The sequence below is a fragment of the Grammomys surdaster genome, unplaced genomic scaffold, assembly GCF_004785775.1.
Source record: "Grammomys surdaster isolate TR1022 unplaced genomic scaffold, NIH_TR_1.0 189, whole genome shotgun sequence".
In the NCBI taxonomy this organism is placed as follows: domain Eukaryota; kingdom Metazoa; phylum Chordata; class Mammalia; order Rodentia; family Muridae; genus Grammomys; species Grammomys surdaster.
Genome location: NW_021604634.1, coordinates 841,802 through 868,430, shown reverse-complemented (window position 1 = coordinate 868,430; position 26,629 = coordinate 841,802). Strand labels below are relative to the sequence as shown.

The 26,629-nt window shown below is 37.8% G+C and overlaps 1 protein-coding gene across 3 annotated transcripts in view; it reads left to right on the top strand.

Annotated features, from left to right (window-relative positions):
• The window catches only part of Atp9b (ATPase phospholipid transporting 9B (putative)), a 216,265-nt gene that overhangs the window by 51,177 nt on the left and 138,459 nt on the right, over positions 1 to 26,629 (top strand). For all 3 annotated transcript variants that reach the window (XM_028768921.1, XM_028768920.1, XM_028768919.1), the window contains exons 5-7: positions 1,446 to 1,554; positions 9,288 to 9,346; positions 16,770 to 16,821. In XM_028768921.1, coding sequence (XP_028624754.1) covers positions 1,446 to 1,554; positions 9,288 to 9,346; positions 16,770 to 16,821 — 220 coding nt within the window. The remainder of the gene's footprint in view (positions 1 to 1,445; positions 1,555 to 9,287; positions 9,347 to 16,769; positions 16,822 to 26,629) is intronic.

Sequence of the window (26,629 nt, the reverse complement as noted above, 5' to 3'; positions counted from 1 at the left end):
AAATGTGAGCTACAGAGGTCAAATTCACATTATCAGGATTGTATAGTAAGCACTTTACCTATACCTACTCAGTCTATCTTCCTAGTCTGTCTCTGACAACAGTACTGTAGGACTGCTTTACTTGCATGTATACTTGTTCACCGATTGCATGGCTGGTGCCTGTGGAGGCCAGAAGAGGACAATGCATCCCCTGTGACTGGAGTTACAAGTGGTTATGAGCTGCCCTGTGGGGAAAATCTAAAGAATCCATACACAGAGGAATGTTGGAATGGAAAAGTGAGTTAGTAAGGTTGTAGGATACAAGATAACAAAGCCATTTGTATTCTCATATAGTAGTCATAACCTCCTCTGGAGGAGTAGCCAGTGCTCTTAATTGCTGAGCCATCTCTCCAGCCCAGACACTCCTTCCCCTGACATTTTAAGTTGTGTTTATACACAGTGCTTTTTAGCAGGGTATTTAGAGAAATGCTGTGTCAATGACTGTAGGACCTATTCTTTCCAGTGACCTGATTAATATAGCCCTTTGGATTTATGGGGGAAATGCTGGAATAAAAGATTACTAGCCTCTGAGTGGAATTCATTCAGTGCTCTGTTGTTTATAGTGTGCTGAATCTAAGTCATCAGAACAAAGTTATGGCTATTGAAGAAGAGTCTTTGCTTTGTCATAGGCAAAGTGACCTGAATAGCACTCTTTTATTTGTTTATTTATTTATTTATTTGTCAGAATCTCACTGTGTAATTTCGGCTGGCCTTGAACTCACTATGTAGCTAGCCTATGTTGGCCTCTTGATAAGACCTCAGCTTCCCTAGTGCTAGAATTATAGGGATATGGCACTATGCCCATCTTGGAAGAATTTCTCTGTAGCTTATCAGGAGATGCATGTGTAGTCTTTAAAAATGACATATTATCTGCATCAGGTTTCCAATATATTATAAGTGTGTTGAAGCTTCGTTTAGATATCATGCAAGCTACCAGTTGATAGTTTACTTAAAAAGCAAAATAAAATTGTACCTCTACTCTACAGTCCAGTTGGTCTTGTAGTATGTGGAGTAAAAAGATGGATCAGTGTGTTGTACCTGGGGATTGTGTTCTTCAGTGACTGAGAGATACAAGTAGAAGCTGGGACTTTATGCAGTCATTGCTAGTGTTTGATTGCCTCCCTGTAGTAAGTGTACTCTCTGGTTTCTTGGAGAGCTTTTCCTTTCTCCTAGTCTGAGTAGTTGCGGGTGTTTGGACGCATGTCCCTATGCCAGACAGGTGTGAACTGTCTCCTTAGTCTGAGGGTTGTCAGGTTTTTACTACACATTAGATGCAGTTTTGTAGTTTTTTATTTTCATTCATTTTATGTTTTAGTAATATAAATTGAAGGGGAAAAGTAAAACAAAATAATAATTTTCCTCTGCTTTTTTTTGTTCTGCTTTCTAAAATACTTTGTGTTTTATAGGGATTTGTCTTGGCCGTTACGATTGCACGTGAAGTGATTGATGAATTTCGACGTTTTCAGCGAGACAAGGAAATGAATTCACAATTATATAGCAAGCTTACAGTAAGAGGTTAGCAAGAGACTTTTAATTTTCCTAGCATTTGCTTAGCATAAGCATATTAGAGTTAACATAGAACGGGAAGCATATTCACTCTGTTCTTGAAAGCGCACATGATTGTATATGGGATCTGATTTTCTCACTATGCATAATGCTAGAATTTCAGTTAGAGTTTTATTTATTTTCTTGATATGTATGTATGTATGTGTATACATATGTCTATTTTCATAGTTATACACAAATACATATGTATACATACATTGACACAAGTCTATATGAAATGCTCTGTTAGAATGCTGTAATAGATTTGAAAGAAACCAAGCTGCGCATGCCCTGTGATGCACAGTAGCACTGTGAAGTGTGTCTTACTGTTCAACACACCCGTAAAGGTCAGGGTGCATATCATGGCATTAATCATCTGAAATCAATGCTGCCATTTGACATGACCACAGGAGCATACATACATAAAGTGCTCCTTTCCCCAAGCAGGCCATTAGCTCCCCTCCTAACATACTTACAGAGCTCATTTTCCTCACTTTACTCTGTAGTTGAAAAAGGAGCAGTTTATCAGGGAAAGAGTGGGTCAGACTGTTACAGGCTCTGTGACATTAGAAGAACCTGAGGATTGAACAGGCTGGGGCACACTGAAAGAAACCCAAAATTTGCTGGGTCTTTATTTTTTTCTCCTTTCTTCCACCGAAGTCCTGGGCGACCTATGCTGTACTTTTTCTGTCTCTGGTCTTGCCTGTTGTAGACATTTCCTATGAGTAGAGTCATACACTATGGCCACTGTTTGTCATTGGCTTCATTCCTTTGGCATGTTTTCCTGGCTCATCCATGTTACATCATGACATTTCATGTTCATGACATGTTGTGACTGACATTCCCATGAATATTTGTATACCAGCTTTTTCATAAATGCTGTTTCATTTCTCTTGGATATCGTCCAGTGGGATATCCAATGGTTAGGTGATGAGTCTGTTTAGCACTCTGAAAGAAGCACCATCCTGGTTCTTGGTTGGCTGCATCATTGGACATTGATGCCAACAGTGCACACGGGTTCTGATTTTGCCCTGTCTTCAGCAGTACTTGTCACTGTCCTCCATGTCTGTTGTCATGGTGTGTCTTTTGTTTACATTTGCTAATGATTATTGAGATTGGGCATGCTATGTGCTTATTGGCTATTTGCATATTTCCTTTGGATGCTGTATACTCAGATCCTTCAGCCACTTTTAACTGAGCCCTTGTCTGTTGCTGAGTTGTAAGTGTCTTTTATCTATCTTAGGGAAGTCCTTTGTCAGATTTATGATTACACATAGTTTCTCTCATTTTATGGGCTCACATTTTCACTTTCTTAATGCACATTTTGTTTGGTCTAATTCGTTCACTTTTCTCTTGTTGGTGCTTTTGGTGTTGTAGCAAAGAAGTAATTGGTCAACTTTAATGATTTTCCTTCTCTTCTACTAGTTGCAGTTTAAGTTCTGCATTTAAGTCTGATCCATTTCCCTGTATCATGTGATACATAGGCCCACATTTGTTTATATAAATATCAAGTTGTCTGGTATCATATGCTGAAAAGACTGCTTTCCTCACTATACGCTTTAGTTATTAGAAGTCGGTTGGGGAAATGGCTCAGTTAGTGAAGTGTTTGCTACATAAGCAGGAGGATCCGAGTCAGGAGTCTCAGCACCCTCTTATAAAGCTGGGTGCAGTGTTTAACATTGATAAGGGCAGTATTTGGCAAGGGGATATGTTTGGGGAATGGAGACAGAATCCTGGTGTTCACTGGCCACAGTCTAGCTTCATAAATGAGCTCCAAGTTTAGTTAGAGACCCTGCCTCAAAAAATAAGATGGAGAGCGACTGAGGAAGATTCCTAATGTTGACCTCTGACTTCCACCTCTGTGTACACACACATGTGAACACATGTGAGGACTAGAAAGGAAGGTAAGATTTACTTTAAAGAAAAAGAACACTCAAAGGCCAGGTAAATTAGGTTTGACTTTACATTGTTATTTTGAGAACAGTTTATATTTTCTAGCTTATTTTGAATTTAGTTTTACTTTGGTGTTTGTGATTAAGCAGAGATTAATGTCTTGTGCATTGGCGATTGGAGTGGTTATGTCAGTGGGAATTAATAAGCATGCTAATCAGTCAGTACAACATGCAGAGCAAGCAGCTCCATGTGTCTGTTTGTCCTTCAGCAGAAAGTTTTATTTGTCAGTGATGGTGCACAACTTTAATCTTAGCACCAGAGAGTCAGAGGCAGGCAGATCTCTGAGATTTTTGAGGTCAGCTTGGTCTACAAATTAAGTTTCAAGACAGCCAGGCTACATAGAGAAGCCCTGTCTTGAAAAACAATGGATGGATGGATGGATGGATGGATGGATGGATGGATAATTTGTGTGTGTGGGGGGGCATGTGTGTGTGTATGTATGGGGGCATGTGTGTATATGTATGTGTAGTCCTCATGTACATGTGTTCATTAATGGAAGCCAGAAGAAGGCATTGAATTCCCTGGAGTTATAGGAGGTTGTAAGCCATCCATTGTGAGTGCTGAAAACTGAACCTTTGCAGAAGTAACAAGTGATCTTAATGGCTGAACTGCCACCCTCAAACTGCAATTTTTTAAATAAAATACTTAAAATGCCATTCAAATGTCTATTCCTTTGATACATGCTAAGAAATAACAGCAGGAAGACATTAAAAATATGTTTTCTATGGTTAAACCATTGTAATTCTGTAAGAGCAGAAAACGTGATAGGATAGTAAACATACTGGGTTCATAATGTCCAGTAGCCTCTCCCTTGAGCCTAGGTGTTTCAGGCAACATTCTCGACATTGCTTACTAGAAAGTGTGAGTGTTGTGTATGTCAAACCCAGGCTGCAATGAAGTAATGGAACTGCTTGAGCATGGGTTGTCTGGAAGGCCTTTGAGTCCCTACTCTGCTGATTATTCATCTACAACCCTTTACTGTTGCCATTTTTCTTGTGAAACCTACACGCAAAAGTGATCCACTGTTTGAAAAGGCCTGACATGCTTAATTTCTGTAATCTAGCAGGTAGGCTTCTTACTTTGTAATTCTGTGGCTGGTGGTGTGTTCTCTGTGATTTACTCTTTAACTATTCTCTCCAAGCACCACTTACTTCACATACATCCAGGCATTTATTCTCATTCTCTCTCTCTCTCCCTTCCTCCCTCCCTCTCTTTCTCTCTCTCTCATTCAGTCACTCATTGATTTATTTATTCATACCCTCTCTTTTCTTTCCTTTCTTTTCTCTCTTCCTGTCCCCCTCTCTCTTTCTTCTTTGTCTCTCTCTCTCTTCCTCTCTCCTCCCTGTCTGTCTTTCTGTCTCCCCTTTTCCTCCATATCTCTCTCCTCATCTTTCTTTCCTTTCCTCCCTCCTTCCCTCTGTTTCTTCCACCCTGCTTCTTCAAATTATAGTTTACTTATAAAGCATGCAAGGGGAAGCCTCTCAGAGAATTGAGTTAAATGGTATTTATGAAATAAAGAAGGGTACTTAAAGTACACTTTAATTGGTGTTAGTGTGGTCTACAGGTGGTGTTTTTGGTCTTCTGACATAAAAAGGCCACTCATCAGAGATCTCTGTAGGACAAAGTAAAATAGTTTAACAGAAAACAGTCCTGAAGCTCCAGAAAAGTAACCTGGGCAGCTATTAGTGACCATATGTCAGAAGTGTTGCCTCTAGTAAAGCTAGTGGGAAGAATTCTTGACTTTCAGAACTAATGATTTTCTCATCTAGATAAAATCAGGTAGCCAAGGAATAATATAATCATCCCACAGTCAGAGAAATGAAAGGTACTAAGGGTTGGTTAGGGTAAATGAGACTAGCCAGCTGTGTGTTGTGTGATCATTATCAAATTGGAATTCTGACCTCCCATGGATAATTGAGAACACAAATCTTCATTTTTTTGTTTGTTTGTTGTGAAACAACGTTTTATTATATAGACTTAGATGGTCTGGAACTTGCTGTGTAGACAATACTGGCTTTGAACTCACAGAGATAAGCCTTCCTCTGTCTCCCAAGTATTAGAATTGTAGACATAGGCCACCATATGGGGCTATAAGTCTTCATTTTTTGATAGCAACATTCTCAGGTTGTAAGATAAGCTTCTGAGCTATAAAAGATGCATATTTAGAATTGAAAATATTTTTTCCAGAGAGGGTAAATACCATGTAGCCCAGGGTTACCTCAAACCCAGGTATGCACCACACCAGCTATAAGACCCTTTTGCAAATCAGCATGTTACTTTTTAGGACATATGTACTGTCCTTTGCTTTGGCTTAGGCATCTGGTATTTTCTGGCGTTTTATTGTTTCGATAATATAGGGAATTGGACCCAGGGTTTTGTGTATGGGCTCTACCACTGAGCCACACCACCAGTCTGTTTTAAACTTTGAGGTGGGGTCTGCTCTAACTCTCCCCACATCCACTCTTCCACTAGCATCTCAGACACTTTGTTCTGCTCATGTCATGGCTTCTGGTCACACTATCCACCTTCCAGTAGCACATATGACCTTTTAAATTTTTGATGTTTGTCATATGTGTAAGATAGGTCCCTAGGCCAGGGCTGGAACAGAGGAAGTGCTGTAATATGTCTTCATATCCCACTTGGGGTTTGTTGTACTTCTCACTTAACAACTGATAAAAGCCAACTGCATTCTACCCACACAAGAGCATGCTTCTTGGACAAAACACCAAAACAACCATTGATGATATATGTCACCTCAAAACCAAAACCCTGAGAAGTCTTGGAATCCAGGTACAAAGATGAGCCATGGTCATGACTTTAACAGACATGTGTGTACTCTGTTGTGTTTGCTTATTTCAGGCTGCTTTTGAGATCTAGGACTGATGTTATATTATATTGACCAGTCTCTCTATTGTCCTGTAGGGTTCCTGAATACAGTTGTCATCTCTCTCAAAGATGAGTACCTGGCTCTTCCTAGATTTTGACCATTCTGAGTAAAACTTCTATTGATGTTTTTTCGTTTAAGTTTTAGTTTCTGTTGAAGAAACACCTAAAGGAGAAATTCCTTGTCACTGGATGGATAAATACTTAGTATTTTTTTTCCAAGTAAAGCAGGGAATGTCACACGACACTGTCTTATTCTGAAGTTTAATAGTCACTCAGATACTGAGTATTTATAGCATTTTAAAGTTAAGCCTTTAAGGATTAGAAGTGTGTAAAAAAAATAGGACTGGTGTTGATTGAGTTACTACAAGTTTACAGAGACTGTGTTGCTTTGTGCTTAAGAGTTCTGGAATAGAGGAGCTTTGCTAATGGGGCAAGTGCCAGAGTATCAGAGTAAGCAAGGGCTGTTGTGCAGTTGTCTGATGAGATACTAAGTGAAGGGCAAGGAAAAGAGGAATTACATTAAGGAAAGACAGAAAATTGATTTGAGGTTGTCATAAAGAACTTGTATATCATTATACAAATCTTAATTATCTTCTGCATAATTGTCAAATATTGGAAGTATTGGTGTGGAAATAAACTTAATGTTTAGGTTTTTCAGTGAGTCCCTTTGGAGTTTAGGTTGAAGTAGAAAAATTACAGTGGAGTCTATTTCGTGCTATGTTCTGCATATAGAATTTAAAAATAAGGACTGTCATTGACACTGAGAGACAGACTGGATATGCTTGCAAGGAGCATCAGAGGGACTACAAAATCTTGGTTCCTAGGTATAAGCCACAGTGATGCTTTTCTTCTGGCAGGGCCCCTTAGCCATTCTGCCTTTGCAGGACAGTGACAGGGGTCAAATGTTAATTCCACAGTAGATAGGTTGTGCAGAGTACCTCCTCACTTCTGCTCAGTGCCCTGAGGGTTCTCTGCCAGAGATGGGATGAAGCTATTGAGGTCTGTAGTGACTATAAGTTACCAAATAAAAAGCAATCAGTCTCATGAGTGTAAAGCTAAGCTGTTCAGGAAATTAGGTCTTATTAAAACAATGTATCAAGTCTTCAAAATATGAAAAGGTGAACTTTTAACTAAAGAGATTTTAGGCAGATGCTGTATGGACTAATGTTTAGACCTAGCCTTTCCATTATCTCACACTTACCTCAAACGTCTGTGGTCCAGTGGTGGTCCTGCCTCAGTATTCAGCAGGGTGATGGACACAAAAGATAATACCACCTTGACCACCTTAGCCTTCTGGTTCATAGTATAGAATTATTAATGTCTGAGAGCTCTTGACACTTTACTGTATCACCCTTAAGCATGTAATTACTGATTGCATAGAAATAAAGAGCAGTCACTGCAGCATGTCTAAATATTAAAAGACCATCGGTCTGTTTTCATACAGTAAAGTAACCAACCTTTTGGGGATTTAAGGGCATTGTAAAAGACTAAAAATGGTATGTTTCCTGTATTTTAAAATGTTTTTGACATTTTACTATGTTACATCATTTAATTACAGTTTCTTTTGTTTGTTTTTTAAATGTGTGTATTAATCCAAATACAAAAAGGCAGAAGTAGGCAAAGTGAATTGGCTGGCTAGGAGAGACAGTGGAATTGAAAGACAGCATAGGGATTCTGTAGAGAGCCACCAAAAAGTCAATGGCAGGCTTTGCTGTCTCGTACTTAATGTGAGAGCAGCATTGACTGGAAGCTTAGTGTCACTGTGCCTGCAGTGATTAAAAGACTAATTCTGTTGAACTTCCTGCCTTTTATTAGACTTACGGTTGCTTACTGAGATGCTACAATAAAATTGTTTCACATATAATTCTAAAGAACATTGCTGTTTTATGAATATAAAGTAGTTGTAGTCCTTCTAGGTTGTACAGTGAGCCAGATAAAGCAACTCTTCTGAAACTGTGGTGTCAGTGACATTCCACTTCATTGGAGGTACACTTGGAAATAAGGCTTTCTGAGAAGTTGAGAAGAGTGAAGTCTGGTATAAAACTTGGTTATATTTTTGGTAAAAGCTCTGACCCTGGTATAGTCAGAGGAAAACGAATGTAAAAGTTGCAAATAAACCTGTTAGTTTGATACAGCTGTCGCTATGGAAACACACCTACTGGGTTGTTGTTTGTCCTAAAAGGCAGAGGAAAGCTGAGACAGGAGGAGGGAGTAATTTGCCTGAGTTTTCAGATTATCTGTTTAACATCATTTTATAGATATTTTGTAGATACTTAAGTATTATTTATATATGTGTGTGTGTGTGTGTGTGTGTGTGTGTGTGTATAAATACTTGCAGTTCTGTCCTGTACTGGCAACAATACTAGTGGGTGAAGATTTTATATATAATTTCCTTTACTTTTTCTGTCAATCAGTGTAATTCACAGTATTAAGGATATATATATCTCCATAGCACTCAGTTTCTTAATGTGCTTGTGTAAGATTTCAGTTTCAGTCACCAAATTATTTTATTTTGCAACATTCCTGATGATTGCTAACTTCACTGAGAACTGAAACACTAAAGAACTGTGTGACAGCCTTCCACATGTAATCCTTACTAAATTACCACAAGAAAACTCTTGCTCTGTTATTGCTATTATTAGACGGTAGTTATTTATGTGTGTTTGGTAGTTTATGACTAAGATTAATTATGTGTGACTATGTATATTCAAAATGAAACTTGAAAGTATGAGGAGACATTTCTGCTTTTAAATTTTTTTTTGCCCTAGATATGTTTTTAAATTATTACTTATTAAAAGTTACTCTCTGGTACACTTGTTTCCCTGGTTGATTGTACTTCTTTTTTTTGTTTGTTTGTTTTTAAGGTAAAGTTCAAGTTAAGAGTTCAGACATACAAGTTGGAGACCTCATCATAGTGGAAAAGGTTGATGCATTTTTTAATATATTTTAGATCTATATGTAAAACAGTCATTAACATTAGCTTAATTACAAGTAATGTTGACTTCAATGAACTATTGTGATAGGTATTTTAATTCTTAATGTGCTTGTGTAAGATTTGATGTGTTTTAACTACATGTAGATATTTATATGTTTTAATTTGCTACTGTATATTTCAATGTCTGTAGATAAAGCTATACTTTTAAGAGTATGTTAATTGCTTAGTGTATCTCATTTGACCTCAGCATTGTCTTAATAATTCCACATTTAATAAATTCAGTTTTCAGAATTTACTTGTCCAGATGGCTATATTATATACAATCATTGACTCCAAATCTTATGGTTTAAATTTTAAAGAGAGAATGAGTGAAAGTTTAGACCATGATGAGAAGCAGCCCTGTTCTGAAAAGAGCAAATAAGGCATGGAGACAGTCATGTTTGCTGTGGTCTGGAGAGTGAATGGATAGGCAGTACGCAGGTGAGGGCTTTCTTCTGGGGTGCTGTTCTTGTCTCATCCTGTGACGTGGAAGAGTCCGTACATACATGTGTCTCTGTCTGTAAGAGATTCTTCCTGGTATGCTGTCTCCTCCTCATTATGTGCTGTGTAAACACCCAGCACACCACCCAGGTGCATGATGTCAGTGCTGTGGACATATCTTCTCTGAGAATATTCTTACTTTGTGATCTGTATTCTCTTAAAATTCCTTGTTGACTTTTAAAAGTCTCCAGGATCGATTCCCACTTGGCTTCTTCCAGAGCTATCTTCAGTCTACTGTTGGCTGGCAGCTTGTTTCCCTGAGACTGATGGTGTCTTCTTCCCATAGAAATGATCTTCTTGATACTTTATTCTGTATACAGGGGATGTGGCTTGACTTTACAAAGCGGAGCAATGCTTAGCATGCACAGGGGACTGAAACAGACATCTGTAGTGTTCCACTGTATAAATGCTAGGAATTACTAGCCTTGTAGCCATTTAGTTTTTTTTTTTAGAAGTTTTCTTCTTTGTTTATTATGTTGTTAGTTTTATAGTGATCCTCTTTATATCTTTGCACTTTTCTAAAGGATAGATTCTGACAAAGTACATGACTTAGTAGATCTTAAGCATACAAATTTTGTTGAAGTGTTTTCTTTCTGTCATAGGTTGTATTCCTTCTGTATTGATTAATATGCATTTTCATCTTTTGGCTTATTGTTGGTTATGGATAGTAAACTATGAGCCTCCTTTATGCCAAGAATGCATTCTACTGCTGAACTTAGTTATATTTTATGTTAAATTTTAAAAGGGAAGGAAGCTGTTACGAGTAAGGGAAATAGCTGAAGAGGTTAGTGACTGTACAACATGTAGACTTTGTAGGGAGTTGTAAGCTATTTTATGCTTTATGAGTAGAGTTGAAGTCAGATTAATTATAATATTTTTATGTCATTCTTGGAATCTAGAAGAGCTTCATGCCTTTTGTTAAATATTGTATCTTAGGACTTGGGATGTGGCACTTGTATACAGTGCTTTGCTTAGGACTCCTAGTACCACCCCCACCCCAACCCCCACCACCCACCACTGCTACCACCCACTACTACCATCGCCACCACCAAAAAAACAGTTTAAGGCTTAGTCCATACAAGAATTTAAGGTGGTAGTATAAATCCACTTTGCTGTTTAATTCTAACTACTTGATTTAAGTATTTTTCTTATACTAATGGCCTAATAGTACATTTTTTTTTGTAATTCAGAATGTCTTAATCCTGTTACTAATCATGAAATTTGCTTCTTTATGTGTTCACTTGTAGAATTAATTAATTAATTTGGTACTGGGGATATTGTGCATGCTGGGTAGCACTCTGCCACTAATTTACCTTAGATTTCATCTGAGTATAATGGTATGTGTTGCTTTGGTGATAGTATTAAGCAGCACAACCATCCCTACAATTCCCTTCTGTGAATTGACTTACAGGCCTGACATTTTGCATTGTGTGTGTCTCGGCTGGAAACTAGAAGTTCTAACTTTTCTTCCAAGTTAGGCCCTAATATTAAAGGTGTAATTTTCTAAAGAAACCATTTGCAAGAGTTTTCTGGCTTTCTTTTGTCTAACTCTCCCCTCCCCCTCAAAAGGAAGCAATCTTTGTTAAAACAAATAAGCATGATATGGAGGCAGCTATGTAAACATGTGCAGAATGCTTCCGTGCTTTGGATTATTTTAGAGCTTAATATAAATGAGATAACGACGCATAAATTATTTGTGTAAACAAAATTTCATCTACCCAGAGTCAGAAATATCTTTATGCCTGTATTTAAACGAAGAAAAAAAAGCCATAGTTTGTCTCCTGTTTGTACATATATCAAGTTAGTCACCTATGTAGAACTAGAGTCTTTCAGAAGTCACATGCATGTATGTGACATATATTAAGTCAATCTGGGGTTTAGAAAGAAGCCTGGAAACACTCCTAGCAGGCAGGGCTCCAAGTAAGGTTGTCAAAGACTAGTTCCTTTACTAGTCTTCAGAACCATCTTAGGGAACAACAATTGCTTTTTCTAGAAGCAAGGAGAAAAAACCTTTTTCTCTATTTTCTATTATAATTCAATTTGATGAGTTAGTGGCATCAAATGTGTGGCATATCAAATGTATGGCATATATCATAGTGCCAGAACAGAACTGTATATGATAGAAAGTCTATGAGTAGAAGCATTTTGGGATACTTTAAGGAAGCAAAGATGGATTCCTGAAAAGGATCCAGCTGACATCCTTTGAAGGACAAAATAAGAACCAGGGACACATGTGAGAATAAATAATGCATGCTAACTAATCACTTTCACTGTGAATTCTCTAAACACAGCAATTAAGACATGTATTTTATGTCATTGACAAGCAAAGTACCTTAACTTCACTGCTTGAACAGGGTGAAGGAAATATGTAGAAAAATGTACCATATGAAATTAATTAAACAAAGGTATATGGAAAAGGGGGCTGCTTTGTGTGTGTCAAGGAAAATGTCCAGTAGAATAATGAAAAAGAAAACAAAAACAACAAAGAAGTTGCATTAGTAATGTCGAACACTTGAAAAGGAAATATCCAGGTATAGACTTATTCCTTGGGCCTTTAAAGAGTATTTGACATCTGTTTTTTATAGTGATTGCCAGAAAATAGGGTCGAGCCCACCTTTGTTTTATAAGTCCAGAATTATTGGTGTACTGACACCAGAGGGAGGATAGTCACAACAAAAGAACTAGACAAGATAAACTTGAACAAACATTTACTAATTGCAGCCAATATTGCAGGCCTTGTCAAAGCCACAGGAAGATTCCTTTCCTTCCTCCCTCCATCTTTTCCCCTCCCTTTTCTCTTTTCTCTCCCTCCTCTCCTCCCCTCCCTTCCTGTCTTCTATTTTTCCCTTTTCTCCCTCCATTCTTTTCTTATCTCATTTAAAAAAAAATTAATACAGATAGTCTTACTTAAAAGTAGGTTGGAAAGGTTCTGTGATAGCTAAGGCACTCTTGACAAGCAAAAACACAGTGGGAAGACTCTCTCCCCATGCCAAGACCTATTCCATTAATCATTTAGGGCTACATTCATCAGTATAGTGCAAGCAGGAAAGAGGTGGGAACGCACGCTCATGAAACCTTAGGAAGAACCCAGAAATAGGTCCACCCCAATATACACAAGTAACTCTTCAAAAGGTATAGAAGCAATTAGAAATAGAAAGGAAACAATCAAAGATTAAATTAATGCATCCATGGGTTAAAAAAGAAGATCCTGGGCTTAATGTAAAATGTTACCTTTTGAGGAAAAAATAATCACAGGAAAAATGTTCTGAATCTAGACATATAAATACAATTCTTAGATTATATACCAAAAGAATAATGCATACTACAAAATATAATTTCATCTTATTAAAATTCAAGTGTTTTTTTAAAAAGAACCATAATGAAACTATATGGATCAATAATAAGTAAAGAAGAAGTCATGCATTTGAAAGGGATTGACAGAGAAATTACAGGCAGAAATTAAAGAGAGAGGGTTATACAAATTACCTAAATACAGTATTTATGTGTGAAATCCTTTTTAAAAAAAAAGGTCTAAATGAAGAAGACACCAGCAGGATAGCTCAGCAGGTAATGGTAGCTGTTGACAAGCCTGAAGACCTGTGTTTGATCCATGGGACCCACATGGTGGAAGAAGAGAACCTACTATCACAAATAAAATGTTAACAGAAAAACTGCAGAGTCATTACTGGGTGCAAACATCTGAGTACTATAAATCTAATAAAAATTGATTGTAAAATTTCCTAAATCTGAGAAATAAAAGATTTTCACCTAAGAGAATGGATGGAAGACCTAAGAAAACATTTTAACAAGGAGTTTCAGATGAAAATAAACACGAAAAAAAAAAAAACCTTTCCAATAGTTATCAGGAAGACATATGAATTGGAAGAAATGCTTTCTAAAAATGCTGATGTCACTAAATATTAACATCAGCAAGATGGTACAGTTATTCTGGAAAATCATTTGATAGTTTCTAAAACGAAGACCAAATCAACCAACCAACCAAAAAACCCACTGTAACCATGTATGACCCAGCAGTTTAATTCCGGTACCTAGGGGCTATTGAGATAGATGATGCAGCAGATAAAAGATGCCTGTTGCCAAGCTTGATGACTTGAGATTGATCCCTGGACCTACATGGTTGAACTCTGGCCTTTACATGAGTGCTGTGGCTAAAGCATGAATACAATGTACGTATGTACACATGCAAAATAAATATAATTCCTGTCTTTGCCATGAAGAAATATTAATTTTGTTGATACAGAAACCTCTACAAGAATGTAACATCTACATTCAAGATAGCCTTAAGTCAGAAGTAGTTCAGCTCCCTGAATGGACAACTGATCCAGGCTACTGTGTATCAGCACATCATGGCACAGCATGGGAAGAAAATACAAGACTGGTTTTAGGAAATGAATCATCTGAAAATTCCATTCACATTAGCATCCAAAGGATAAAAGATTTAAAATAGATCTAACAGAGGAGCTCCTAAACTTGTAACTTGCAAAGTTTTAAATATGATTGAAACATGTTAAAGAAATAACCCCCATGGGTACATTTGTTCCTATTGGCAAGTTGGCAGTACTTCTGAAAATGACCTGTAGATCCATGCTAGGTCATCTTAAAAACCTCAGCTGACTTCTTGGTAGAAATGGACATACTGCTTTAGAGAATTTGCATAGCAATCTGGGAGACTCAGAATAGCTGAAACAATTTGGGGAAAAGTTTTACAAATTTTGCATACTCATACTTCTCTATTTCAGAATATAGTACAAAGCTACAGTAGTCTTTACACTGTAGACCTAATGGAAGTGTAGCAATGATACTATTAAAAAAAAAATCTGTAATTTATAGTTTCTTGGTCCCTGCTGAGTTCAGTGGACTAGCAATATCTTTGGACAGGCAGCTTTCGTGCATTCTACCACTGGTGTCTATTTAGGTTGCTTCTTATACTTCTGCGACATTTGACATTGTCAGTCATGCACACATGCTACTACATAAATACCTGGAAGGAAAATGGGTTTTAAGGATGAATATGTTTCCTATGGTAGATCTTACAAATGACTGGGAAATGCTGTGTCTACCATACTTTAAGTAGTCAGTGTTTTTAATATTTGCCAACCTTGGCATTCTTAGCATTTTCAGCGTGCCTTTCTGATATGTGCGTTTTAATGTAAATACATTTCTCTAATATCTAATAACGCGGTAACTTCTGTTATGGCTTACATGTCTTTCTGCAGTGTTTGGGTAAGAGCTTGAGAAAATCTCTTGTGTTTTCTTCTGAGTGGACCTTTCTTTGCTTGTGAGTTTTCGGGCCTTTCTGTCTTGTGGCCAGCACCCACTGATGTATATGCTACAGGTTTCAGCTTCCTTCCAGGTGGGCATACTTGAATAGACAGTTTTTGTTTTAGGGAAGTCTAATTTAGTAATCTTTTCATTTAAAGTTAGAGGTTTTTTTTTTTTTCTTCAAAATAACTAGTGGTGTTGATGAAGAAACCCTACCTCATAAAAGTCATAATGTCATTTGCCGATGTTTGATCTGCATCAACTTTTTGAATTCTGTTGTTTTGACTTTTAACATTTTAACTGTGAAGTGAACCAGTTCTTGTTTACATTGCTGGGGAGGCTAGGCATCACCTCCACTCATGCCCTGTAGGTATCTCCTTTTCTTAGGACTGTTCCTTGGCAAGACTGTTTTTCTTATTGTCTATAGTGCTAGTTTTCTCATAAGTCTGGTATTCTCATATGAGTGGGTCTGCTTGTACATTTTCTCATTTGGCATTGGCACACTTGGCTGTCCTGGTGTGTCACTGTGGTCTAATGTTCTTTTCCTAGGCTATAGTTAGTCTTTGTGTATGTCTTGTTCAATTCTTGGCTGTCATGTTTCACCATATGCTTGAAGAAGACCTTGTTGATCATAAAGCCCTTAGACATTGTTTGTCTTAGCTCCCCCCTTGTCTTCTTCTCTGTTGAGTTACAGTGTGTTCTGTGAGCTCATATGCCTTCCTCCTAACGCTTTCCTGGCTTTGGTTGGTCCACTCATTTTCTTGTCAGATAATTATTACTTTCCTTTAAAAATACTATTGAATTTTCACTCAGTTTTTCTGTGACCTGTAGATCTTACATAATCACCTTTATTCCTAGTGCTAGAAAGGAACAACTGTATCTTATGTCTACTAACTTGTGTTTGTTTCATTATTCATGAACTGGAGAGTAAGCCACTTCTTCATGGTATATATGCAAATTTGTGAAACTATATGAAGTATTATTTAATGGTATACTTTTTCCTTTAGGTTGATTTTTTTTCTTTAGCATTTTTAATTCATAGAATTTTTAATAGTAAATGCCTGAATAGTGACTTGTAAAAGTTTAAATATGTCATAGTGTTTTTAGTTACATCCTATCTATTTAATTAGAGAATAAATAGTTCCTCAAATTGTGGGCATTTTCTGTATTTGCTTATTCTTGTTTATTTGTTTATCCAAGGTAATGACTGATCTTACTGACAGTGTGCCCCTTGGTATTGGCCATGGATCAACCATGTCTATTCTTCCAAGGGCAATTTGAAATGAGTAGGATGCAATTCTTATGTGACAGTACTTCTGTGTTATATGTACGGTTAAGATGCTGTCGAAATAATAATATTTAATCTTTTCCAGACAAGAACTGTAAATGCCATATATATGGCTTGCTATTGTTTTAAAAACACCTATATTGTAAATTAAAATGTTAGTTTTTCATATGAAAATTAGAAATAATAGCTATTTCAGTACAGTTATACTTTAAACATTTTGATTGTCTTTGTTAACTATTTCTACTATGAATGGCATTATGGCAATATATATCTTTAATTGGCATATTACTCTTTTTGCAGAACCAAAGAATTCCATCAGATATGGTATTTCTTAGAACTTCAGAGAAAGCAGGTAATTTTTAATGATTTCTTTTACATTACTGCAGATTTTTTTAGTATGTTGTTTGATTGGTATTAGTCAGGGTTCTCTAGAGTCACAGAACTTATGGGTAGTCTCTATGTAGTAAGGGAATTTGTTGATGACTTACAGTCTGTAATCCAACTCCTCAACAATGGTCAGCAGCAGCTGTAAATGGAAGTGTAAGGATCTAACAGTTGCTCAGTCCCACAAGGCACATAGGTGAAGGAGAATCTTCCTTAAAATGTCCTTATGTAGATCTCCAGCAGAAAGTGTGGCCCAGATTAAAGGTGTTTACCACCATGCCTGGATTTGGGACTTGCTTTGTCCCAGATGACCTTGAACTCAGAGATCTCCTTTAGTCTCCTAGGATTTATAGCCACTATGCCTCAAGATCTCCATGCCAAGATCCAGGTCAGAAACTTGTATCTCCCAGCCTCAAGATTTGGATCACAGGTGAGCCTTCCAATTCTGGATTGTAGTTCATTCCAGATATAGCCAAATTGACAACCAGGATTAGCCATTACAGTTGGCTTGCTTTTGTTTTGGACAGGGTATTTCTGTGTAACTGTGTCTGACATGGAGATCAGGCTGGCCTTGAAGTCACATGCTTCTCTCTTCATTAAAGACAGATACCACCCTACTTAGCTTGATTTCTTTTCATTTTAATAGGTGAAAGCAAGTTCTCTCTTTTTCTTAGTATTTTAAAATCGTTTCTAAATGGCATTTAACTTTTGATATTTTAAAAGATGTCTTTAGTGTTTATAACTACTTGAAAAGTTTTCTGAATGGAATTTCATTCATAAAAATTTTGAGACCCTAATACAACTACTTGAAAAGTTATCTGAGTGAAATTCCATTCATAAAAATTTCTAGAACCTAATTATTTCAATAACAGTGTTACTTAATATTTGGTTGCTATTTTACATTTTCAGTTTTATTTATTTAGCAAAGAGTTATTTTGCACTGGTTTATATACAAGAATATATCAAGGAATGCATATAGCTCATTTCTGAATTACACTTATGATTTGCAAAACTAGCTGTCATTTTTTTTCTATCCTTCGCCTACATCTTATTTGTAAAGGGTGGGGTTGGATTTAGAGTTCACTGGTTGTTTTGTTTATGAGTAAATAGCATATTTTAAAAATAAGATTTAATTATGTGTGCCTGTCTGTGTGTGTTTGTGCATGTGAGTGCAGTGCCTGTGAAGACTGCAATTAAAGGCAGCCGTACGCCATCCCATGTGGATGCAAGAGAGGACATGCTCTTGACTCTTGACTTGTCTTTCCATCCCAAGGCAGCACACTACTAAAAGAAGTGTTTAAGTCATGCCAAAAAGATCCTTTCTCTGCAACACTGTAGAGTGCTGTGGTTGCTTACCTTGCTGGGTGAGTTGCCCTCAGGAAAGAATTTATCCATGGTAACCAAAGGGCCTATGAGCTGTTATTTATTTTGTGTTATTTAGTGTGAGTTTCTGGTTTATTTGTCATTACATTATTATTATTATTAAATCTTTTTTTTTTTACAGTCCAGTTGTTATCCCCGACCCGGTCAGCCTTCCTACAGTTCCTCATCCCATTTCTCCTCCCCTAGCTCCAAGACGATGTCCCTACCCCCCATGCTCACCCCACCAGACCTCCCCACTCCCTGGGACCTCAAGTCTCTTGAGGTTTAGGTGCATCTTCTCTCACTGAGGCCAGACCCGGCAGTCCTTTGTTGTATACATGTTTCGGAGGCCTCATACCAGCTCATGTATTCTGCCTGGTTGTTGGCTCAGTATCTGAGAGATATCAGGGGTCTGGGTTAGTTGAGACTGCTGGTCTCCCTATGGGGGTCACTCTCCTCCTCAACTTCTTCCAGCTTTTCCCTAATTCAACCACCGGGGTCTCTTGACTTCAGTCCATTGGTTGGGTGTAAGTATCTGTTTTTGTTTTTCAGGTGTTGTAGAGACTGGTAGGTGTTCCTCCTAGTGTTAAGCATCCAAATGACAAGTTTTCCCTTTACTGTGGCTGGAGATTCATTCCCCAACAGTTATCCACTCCCAGTTCTTTACCACTAGAAGGTGTAATGGTGATATTTATCAAGAGTTTTCCTTTTTAAAGTGTTTCTACTTCTGCTTTCCATTTGACAGTATTAGGATAGTTTCCCCAGCATTTCTATCTCTCCTGTGTGGTATGGCCTCCTCTGAAGCAGTCCAGTTGTGGACACCTTTGCAGTGGCAGTGCTGTGCAGTGTGGGAGTCCAGGAGGCCTCATCTCCTTGAGAGGCCGAGTTGCTTAGCTGTAGGCATGTATGAAGATGGAGCCCTCTGGCTTCAGCATATGGTCTTCATCCTGCTAGGCTTCATTTCTCATGTTTTCACAGGATTTTTACTTCTAATCATAAAGGGTACACTTGGAATTATGTAATGCTTTGTGGTTTTCTGTGAGACCTTTATTTTGATATCAGAGTAGTACTGGCCTTAGCACCCATTAGGGGTTATTTGGTCCCATCCTATTTTTTGGAAGAATTTTTGAAGAGTTTTTATTCTTTAAATGTTTGGTACAAGTCATCTGGGAAGTAATTTGGGCCTGGCCTTTGAAGGTCTTTTTGTTTTGTTTTGTTTTTTAATTCCTAATTCCTTGCTAAAGGCTTACTCTTACTGTCTTTTTCTTGAATCAGGTTTTACAGTTTGTGTGCTCTTTTTACCACTTGTATACTCTAGTTTTCTGATTGTGGGCGTGCTGTAGTTATTCTCTCGTGATCTTCTTAAATCATTTCTATAACAACAGTAGTAAGTCCTGGCTTTGTTCTTCCTTTTCCTTTGTTACTCTGTTACTCTGGCTAAAAGGTTGTCAATGTCATCGATCTGTTGAAAGAACTGACTTTGGGTTTTAATGATTTTCTCAGTTGTTTGCCTGTTCTTCATTTCATTTATTGGCATCTATCTTTTTTTTTTTTTCTTTTCTCTTTTTTTTGGTTAAGGTTTATCCTGTGCCTATAGCTTCCTAAGGAAGAAAGTTAGATTACTGATTTTGGATCTGTTTTAATGTGGGTGTTTACAGTCATAAACTTTTACCTGCACTCTTGTGGGTTATCCTCATAAAGATTACAATGCTGAGTTTTATTTTCACACCTCTTAAAGTATTCTCTAATCCTTTGTCCTTTCACCATTGATCTTTTGTTTTATAATTAGTATGTTGCTTCATTTCCACATTTGTGAATTTCCCAGATTTCCTTTGGTCATGATTTGTAGGTAATTCTGCTATGGTCTCATTTTGACTCACCCAAATCTAGGTTATATTTTAACATGTGAGTATTTTAGGGCGTGCTTTATGCACAGCAGGAATCTGTTCTGCTCCTTTGCTGTTTGTTAGCTCTAGTCAGTCTGCAGCATTGGCCTTCTGTCTAACTATGCTGTGCAGTTGAAGGTGAAGTGGTATAGTTTGTAACTATTTTTGCAAGATCTATAAAGTGTTTCCCCCATGTAATGGCATGCTCCTTGTCCTGCTGTCATACTTGCTTGGTCCTTGGGTTCTTGTGTATTCACTTTGCTCGTTGGAGAGCTGTGCAGAGGAGGCACATAGCTGCTGTTCTGTGACCTAATCTGCCTGTCAGAAGCAGCTTTGTCAGATGCTTTCATATGGCTCCTGTCTTCACCTCTTGTCCTTTCACTCAATCCCCATCGCTGAGGACTCAGAAGCCCTCATTCAGGCAGTTCCATCTGTGTTTCCTTTTGTTGACACCCAGTCTCTTCTTTACCTTGGAACCTGTCCACCGAGAGGACCTTCCTCAATTCAAGTTGACTTCTTTGCATTCTCTAGCTCCATTTCTTTCTTGCTCTAGGCATTTTTTGTGCTCCTACTCCTTTTTGTGTGTCCTACTCCTACTCTCACTTGTACCCCACTTCCTCCCCCGCTCTCATCTGATCGCCCGCCTATGGACTTAGTTACTCTCCCATTTGTCTTGAGGGGTTGTCTTAGCCACTTTTCCGTTTCTGTGATAAAACACCATGGCCAAGGCAACTGTCCTGGCTGGTATTGTGTGTCACAAGCTAGAGTTATCACAGAGAAGGGAGTCTCCCTTGAGGAAATGCCTCCATGAGATCCAGCTGTAAGGCATTTTCTCAATTAGTGATCAAGGTGGGCAGGGCCCATTGTGGGTGGTGCCATCCCTGGGCTGGTGGTCCTGGGTTCTATAAGAAAGCAAGCTGAGCAAGGCAGGGGAAGCAAGCCAGTAAAAAACATCTCTCCATGGTTTCTGCATCAGCTCCTGCTTCCTGACCTGCTTGAGTTCCTGTCCTGACTTTCCTTTGGTAATGAACAGCAATGTGGAAGTGTAAGCTGAATAAACCATTTTCCTCCCCAACTTGCTTCTTGATCATGATGTTTGTGTAGGAATAGAAACCCTGACTAAGACAGCAACTTTTAGCAGGAAGAGTTTATTTGGGTTTATATTTTCAAGGGCAAATAATGTTTCATAGTGGGAGGTGTGGAAGCCAACAGAGGGCATGGTGGCTGTCGCAGAAGCTGAGGGCTTATATCTTGAACAAAAATGGGAAGCAAAGGGAGAGAGGGGTTGAATGAGAGGAGCCTTTGAAACCTCAACACTTACCCAGTGACAAATGTCCACAAGTAAAACCACACTTCCAAACCATCACTGTCAACTGGGGACCAAGTGTTTGAATCTGTGAGCCTCTAGGGTTCATTCAATGCCTAGGGGATAACAAGAGGCTGGCTTTGTGGCCTCCTACCTGAACCTTCACAAGGCTGTGTTGCAGATGCACCTACTATGTGCTCTGTATTTTTGTAGTGGGTGAGGGAATAATGTCCACATATGTCTTGAATACTCATTGTATACTGGTTAGTCTTCGGGCCTGGTAGAAATGCCATGGCTGATAACTTAAAGAATATAACGATATAGGATTTGGTTAATTGCTGTGTTTTGTTAGAGTCTTTAATCCATTTCTATATAGTATAACTACTGAGAAGGTAATATTTACATCTGTCACTTATAACTAGTATTTTTATTATCATTATAGAGAGGTAGATTTTCAAAGGTTTGTTTGTTCCATCATTCCTAATTGAGAGGTCTAAAAACCTTGGGGATAAAATTTCAATTCCCTGGGAAGCATACTGGGCTCCTCAGGAGGAGACACTGACAATGGCCTTTAGTCAACAACTGCCCTGACTTAGGGAGGATAAGTCTGGAGCTGAGTCAGCTCCTGGGGTGACACCTACTGGAGGAAATAACAAGGCCAAAACTGAGTTGTTTTCCAAAGTTCTTCAAGGCATTATCAAATATAAATAAACTACCATAGCAACCAATAAAAATTGTACTAATGTCATTGCTTTGCCCCCTACCAATCGTATTAGGCTTTACCTAACCCTTCTGGAAAATTCCCCTAGCCCTTCATGAAATGGGACCTATGGGCCACTCAAGTCAAGTCCTTACCAATTTGATGAATGGTTCACCTCTGCATGCTGGTAATTTCCGCAGAATTACCTTTGCTTTTGCATACTATTTGAGTCTCAGGTCTTCCTTCACTAACACTATTGATTTTACCTGTTATGATCTATGGCTAGTAGCATATTCAGTATAATAGATAAGTGTGATAGTCTGAATGAGCCCCCATACCCCCAGGCTCGTGTGTTTGAGCTTGTTCTGCAGCTGATAGAACTGTTTGGGAGGGATTAGGAGGCATTGCCTTGTTGAAAGGAAGTATGTCACTCGGAGTGGGCTCTTGGACTTTTAAAAAGCCGTGTCACCTGTTCCTGGTGGCCCACAACTTTAATCCCAGTACTGTGGAGGCAGAGACAGGCAGATCTTTGAGAGGTTGAGGGCAGCTTCATTTACAGAACTAGTTATAGGATGGTCATGGTTACACAAAGAAACTCTGTTTTAAAAAACAAAACAAATAGACAAACAAAAAGCCTGTGCCATTCCAGTTAATCCAGTTCCCCTCTGCTTCCTGGCTAATGTCTCAACATGTAAGCTCTCAGCTCCTTCTGAAGCACAATGCTTCCCCGACTCCTGGCACATTTCCTGCCATGATGGTCATGGTCTCACCCTCTAAAACTGTAAGCAAGCTTTTAATTAACACTTTATTTTATAAGATGCTTTGGTGTTTTATTATGGCAGTAGAAAGTATCTAAGACAGTAAACAAAATATTTGCATTTCAGAGGTGCTTTTACATATTATAAATGATTGTGGTAGAAATATATGTAAGATAATAGCATTCTAGCTGGGTCTGGGGGCTCACACCATTAATCTCATCACTTAGGAGGCTAAAGCAAAGATACTGCAATGAGTTGGAGACCAAATAAGGCTGTGTACTGAGTTCCAGGGTACTGCTATACAGAGTAAGATGCTGTCATAAAAAATAAGCAAGATAGACATAATATTCCAAATATAAAAATATGTCTGGGAAATTAACTTTAAAAGAAAAATATCATATAGATTTTGCTAGGGGGTAAATTGTGAACGGCATGCAGTACTTAAGGTTTGGGGTCAAATGCTTACACATGCTGGGCTTTTTGATTGTGTAAGGAGGAGGAGTCTAAGGGCTGGAGACTGAGAACACTGTTTTTAAAACTATGCAGTTCCTAATTGTTTTGGAAATTTGCCTGTTTCCTCCTCATCTTTCATTGTACCACTGCATGGCTTTGGGAGTCAACAGAGGATGAGTCGAACACCAGAGTATTAGCAGATGAGATATTTTGTGTTAATCTCAGATAGGGAGCAGCCCAATTGATGACTACTTCTCTAATCTTGCCCTGTGTCCGATGATGCTGGGAAGGTTGCTGTCTGTGGACAAGTGGTACTCAGTATTTTGATGGTCATGGATCCACTTGAGAATCTTAATTTCTTTACCTTAGAAAAATATACACAGTGTACATGGTTACTAAATTTGTATTATTTATATAAATAATTTTCTGTATATGTATATATTTATATATAGCATGAATACTAGTGGATTTGACTTTAGGACCTTTGTGTAGTTGTAGTCTGACTTAACCTATTATGGTCTTACTACAGTCTTCTGCTTGTGAAATTCAAATGAAGAAGTCAGAATGCTTTCTACTGTACCTTTCTCTTACAAAATGGACTAAAGAACTTCCAAATTTGAGAAATTTGTGTCAAATTTCCTTCATTGTGAATTCTCATTTTCAGACACTCCTGGGTGATTTATTGCTCTCTTAACTGTAAAACTTTACTGAAATAATAGAGTTTAAATAGAGCAGTAATGTGTGCTTTCAGCTTCTCTTATTCTAAACTTATGGCTGCACATTACCTCCAGATGATCAACTTCCAATTCAAGGTCTTCTTCATTAGCAACCACAGTTGTTCTTTCTCTTTGGTTTCCAATATCCCAACACTTGCATTTTGAGATTGTCACTGGGTTTCTGTATAATCACAGGTTTTATCCAATTATAGCATTCTTTTTTTTTTTATTGGATTTTTTTTTACCAATTATAGCATTCTTGACCATCTTTTCTTCCTCTGAATTAGGTCTTACTCATGCAGTTATATTTCATACTATCCTGTAGCTCTTCTCCCTGGGGTGCAGAGGGACACTTTACATGAAAGTCAGTAAAACTTTCTTTATGTGATCTTAAGTAATTTATTCAAGGTTCACTATTGTCTAGTTATTTTCAGAAAATATAAACATTCTGATTTTTTGTTTTATTTACTAACAGTTTATTTTGTTTCAGGTTTAGTTAAGAAATCTTTCTGCTATATTATTTTTTATCATAAAGTTCTAAAATTTTGTCAGTGTAGGAGTCCTAAGTATAACACTGTGGTTTAGACCTGAACAATAGCATCTGGGTGCTTGTCAGTACAGCATGGTAAGTCAATCCATGGCATTATATTGACTAAGTATTAATAAGAGTATTCTATTGAGCCACGACTGGATTGTTTGGAATGTAAATGGAGCTGTTGATGGATCTGGTGACTGATGACTTACATTCCAATTAATCAATTGTTCCATCAGTTTCTTAATCAGATCAAATATCTCTTGAGTGCACATAGCTCTTTTAGTGGTATTAGCAGAAATGAATGCTTTAGAACCAATTTTCATCAATCTCCTATAAATGCCAATATCCTTTTCACTTGTATCTAAGTGATAACATTATAGTATACATGTTTGGAACACAGTACACTACCTCACTGTCCCTTATTGTGGGATAAGGGTAGGTAAGTGACACTGTCTCATCCACATTATCTCTATAGAAAGATTTGTCTCACCATCATTTAAAATTTTCATGCAGCCATTAAGCCATATAAATGATTTAAAAATCAAGTTTAATGACCAAAGATCTGATATTATAAATTCACAGTCAATGTCTATTTTTCTTTTCTAGGACATACATAGTAGCTCATTTCTTTCAGAGCTCTTGGATGTGTAAGCTGTTGCAAGTTGCCTGCTGCTGCTACAGGGTGACTTGTTATGCTGTGATAGCCTCAGGTTCCTCAGAGTCCCCTCACTTTATCATCCCTTGATTTGGCTCTCAATGTGTCACATATACTAGCTGATCTCAATTTGAGGTCATTAAATCTGTCCTTTCCTGTCAACTCTTGTCAATTATACAAAATAAAATCAAGTATTCATAAGTCTGTAATAGGATATAAGCAGACCAGTTTAATAATTCATTTTTACTGAGGTTTAACTAGTATCAGTTATAGCTAGTGCTTTCTGTTTTTTAAAAAAAATTGCTTGCTTGTTCTTAGTGTAAGACAGGCCACTCTGGCTACACTTCAGTCTTTGCTGTTGCCCTTTCCTCTAGCACATCAGTTACTGGAAGTCAGTCATTTTCATCCATCTTAGTCTGTACTTATATAACACAACACGGGCCTTTTATCTTCAGAGGTCTTAGATTGCAGTGTGCATTGTGCCTATAGTGTTGAGTGTGTTGGTTTTACTTTCATGTTAGAGATGGAAGACGTTTCAGAGCATCTCCTCTGTTCTTATTTGCAGAAAATAGAATCTAGTACATTGAGTTTTGTTGACTTTTTCATCAGAATATGTACTCACATTTAAGATGGAAAAAATCAACCTTAAGTAAACAATTGACTTTAGAATTACCTGATTCACATTTTTTCTTTTACTTATCTTTAGTTTTTCTAATCAGTACATGAAGAATATTTTCCTTTATATAATCCTTTTGACAGTGTACAACAGTTTGTTTACTCGATTATACATATAATCTTTCAAAGTGCATATACTCTGGTGAAGTTCTCTTATTGTAACATCAACTGATGAAGCACACTGTTGGAAAATCTTACAGCTCTTGATCTATAACCGTGCTTCAGAGTTGATTCTGATCTCAGATTTCCAGAGTCATTTGAGAGTGATAATGCCTATGCTATGATAATTAAAAGGATTAAAGAGAAAGTAGTGATGTGCTCTTTACCTGAAGACTTTAGAGAAGAGCCAGGCAAAGTTCATATTCAATAGGGGCATTGTGGGAAATACTAGAGAGCCTGACAGCCAGCTTTTTAAAGGTGGCAACAGCCCAGCCAGAAACTACTAAGAAAGTTCCTAGATCAGGCTTATCCTGTGCTAGAAACTGTATGCTTGTCCTAGGTTCTTAGGAACCACAAGAAGAGATTAGAACACACTCCGAAGTATTTTCCCAGAAACAAATAGCTCTTCAGCAGGGACAAAGTCAAATGTAGAATACTTTGTGATTTTATAGAAACAATGATGCTATTCTGCTGAAACCTGCCAGTGCAGTAGCTCACCCCCTCTCCCCCATACTCAAGCTTCTTGTCTTGAAACATTCTAAGTAAAGCACAAGCCACCCTTTCTTAGGGA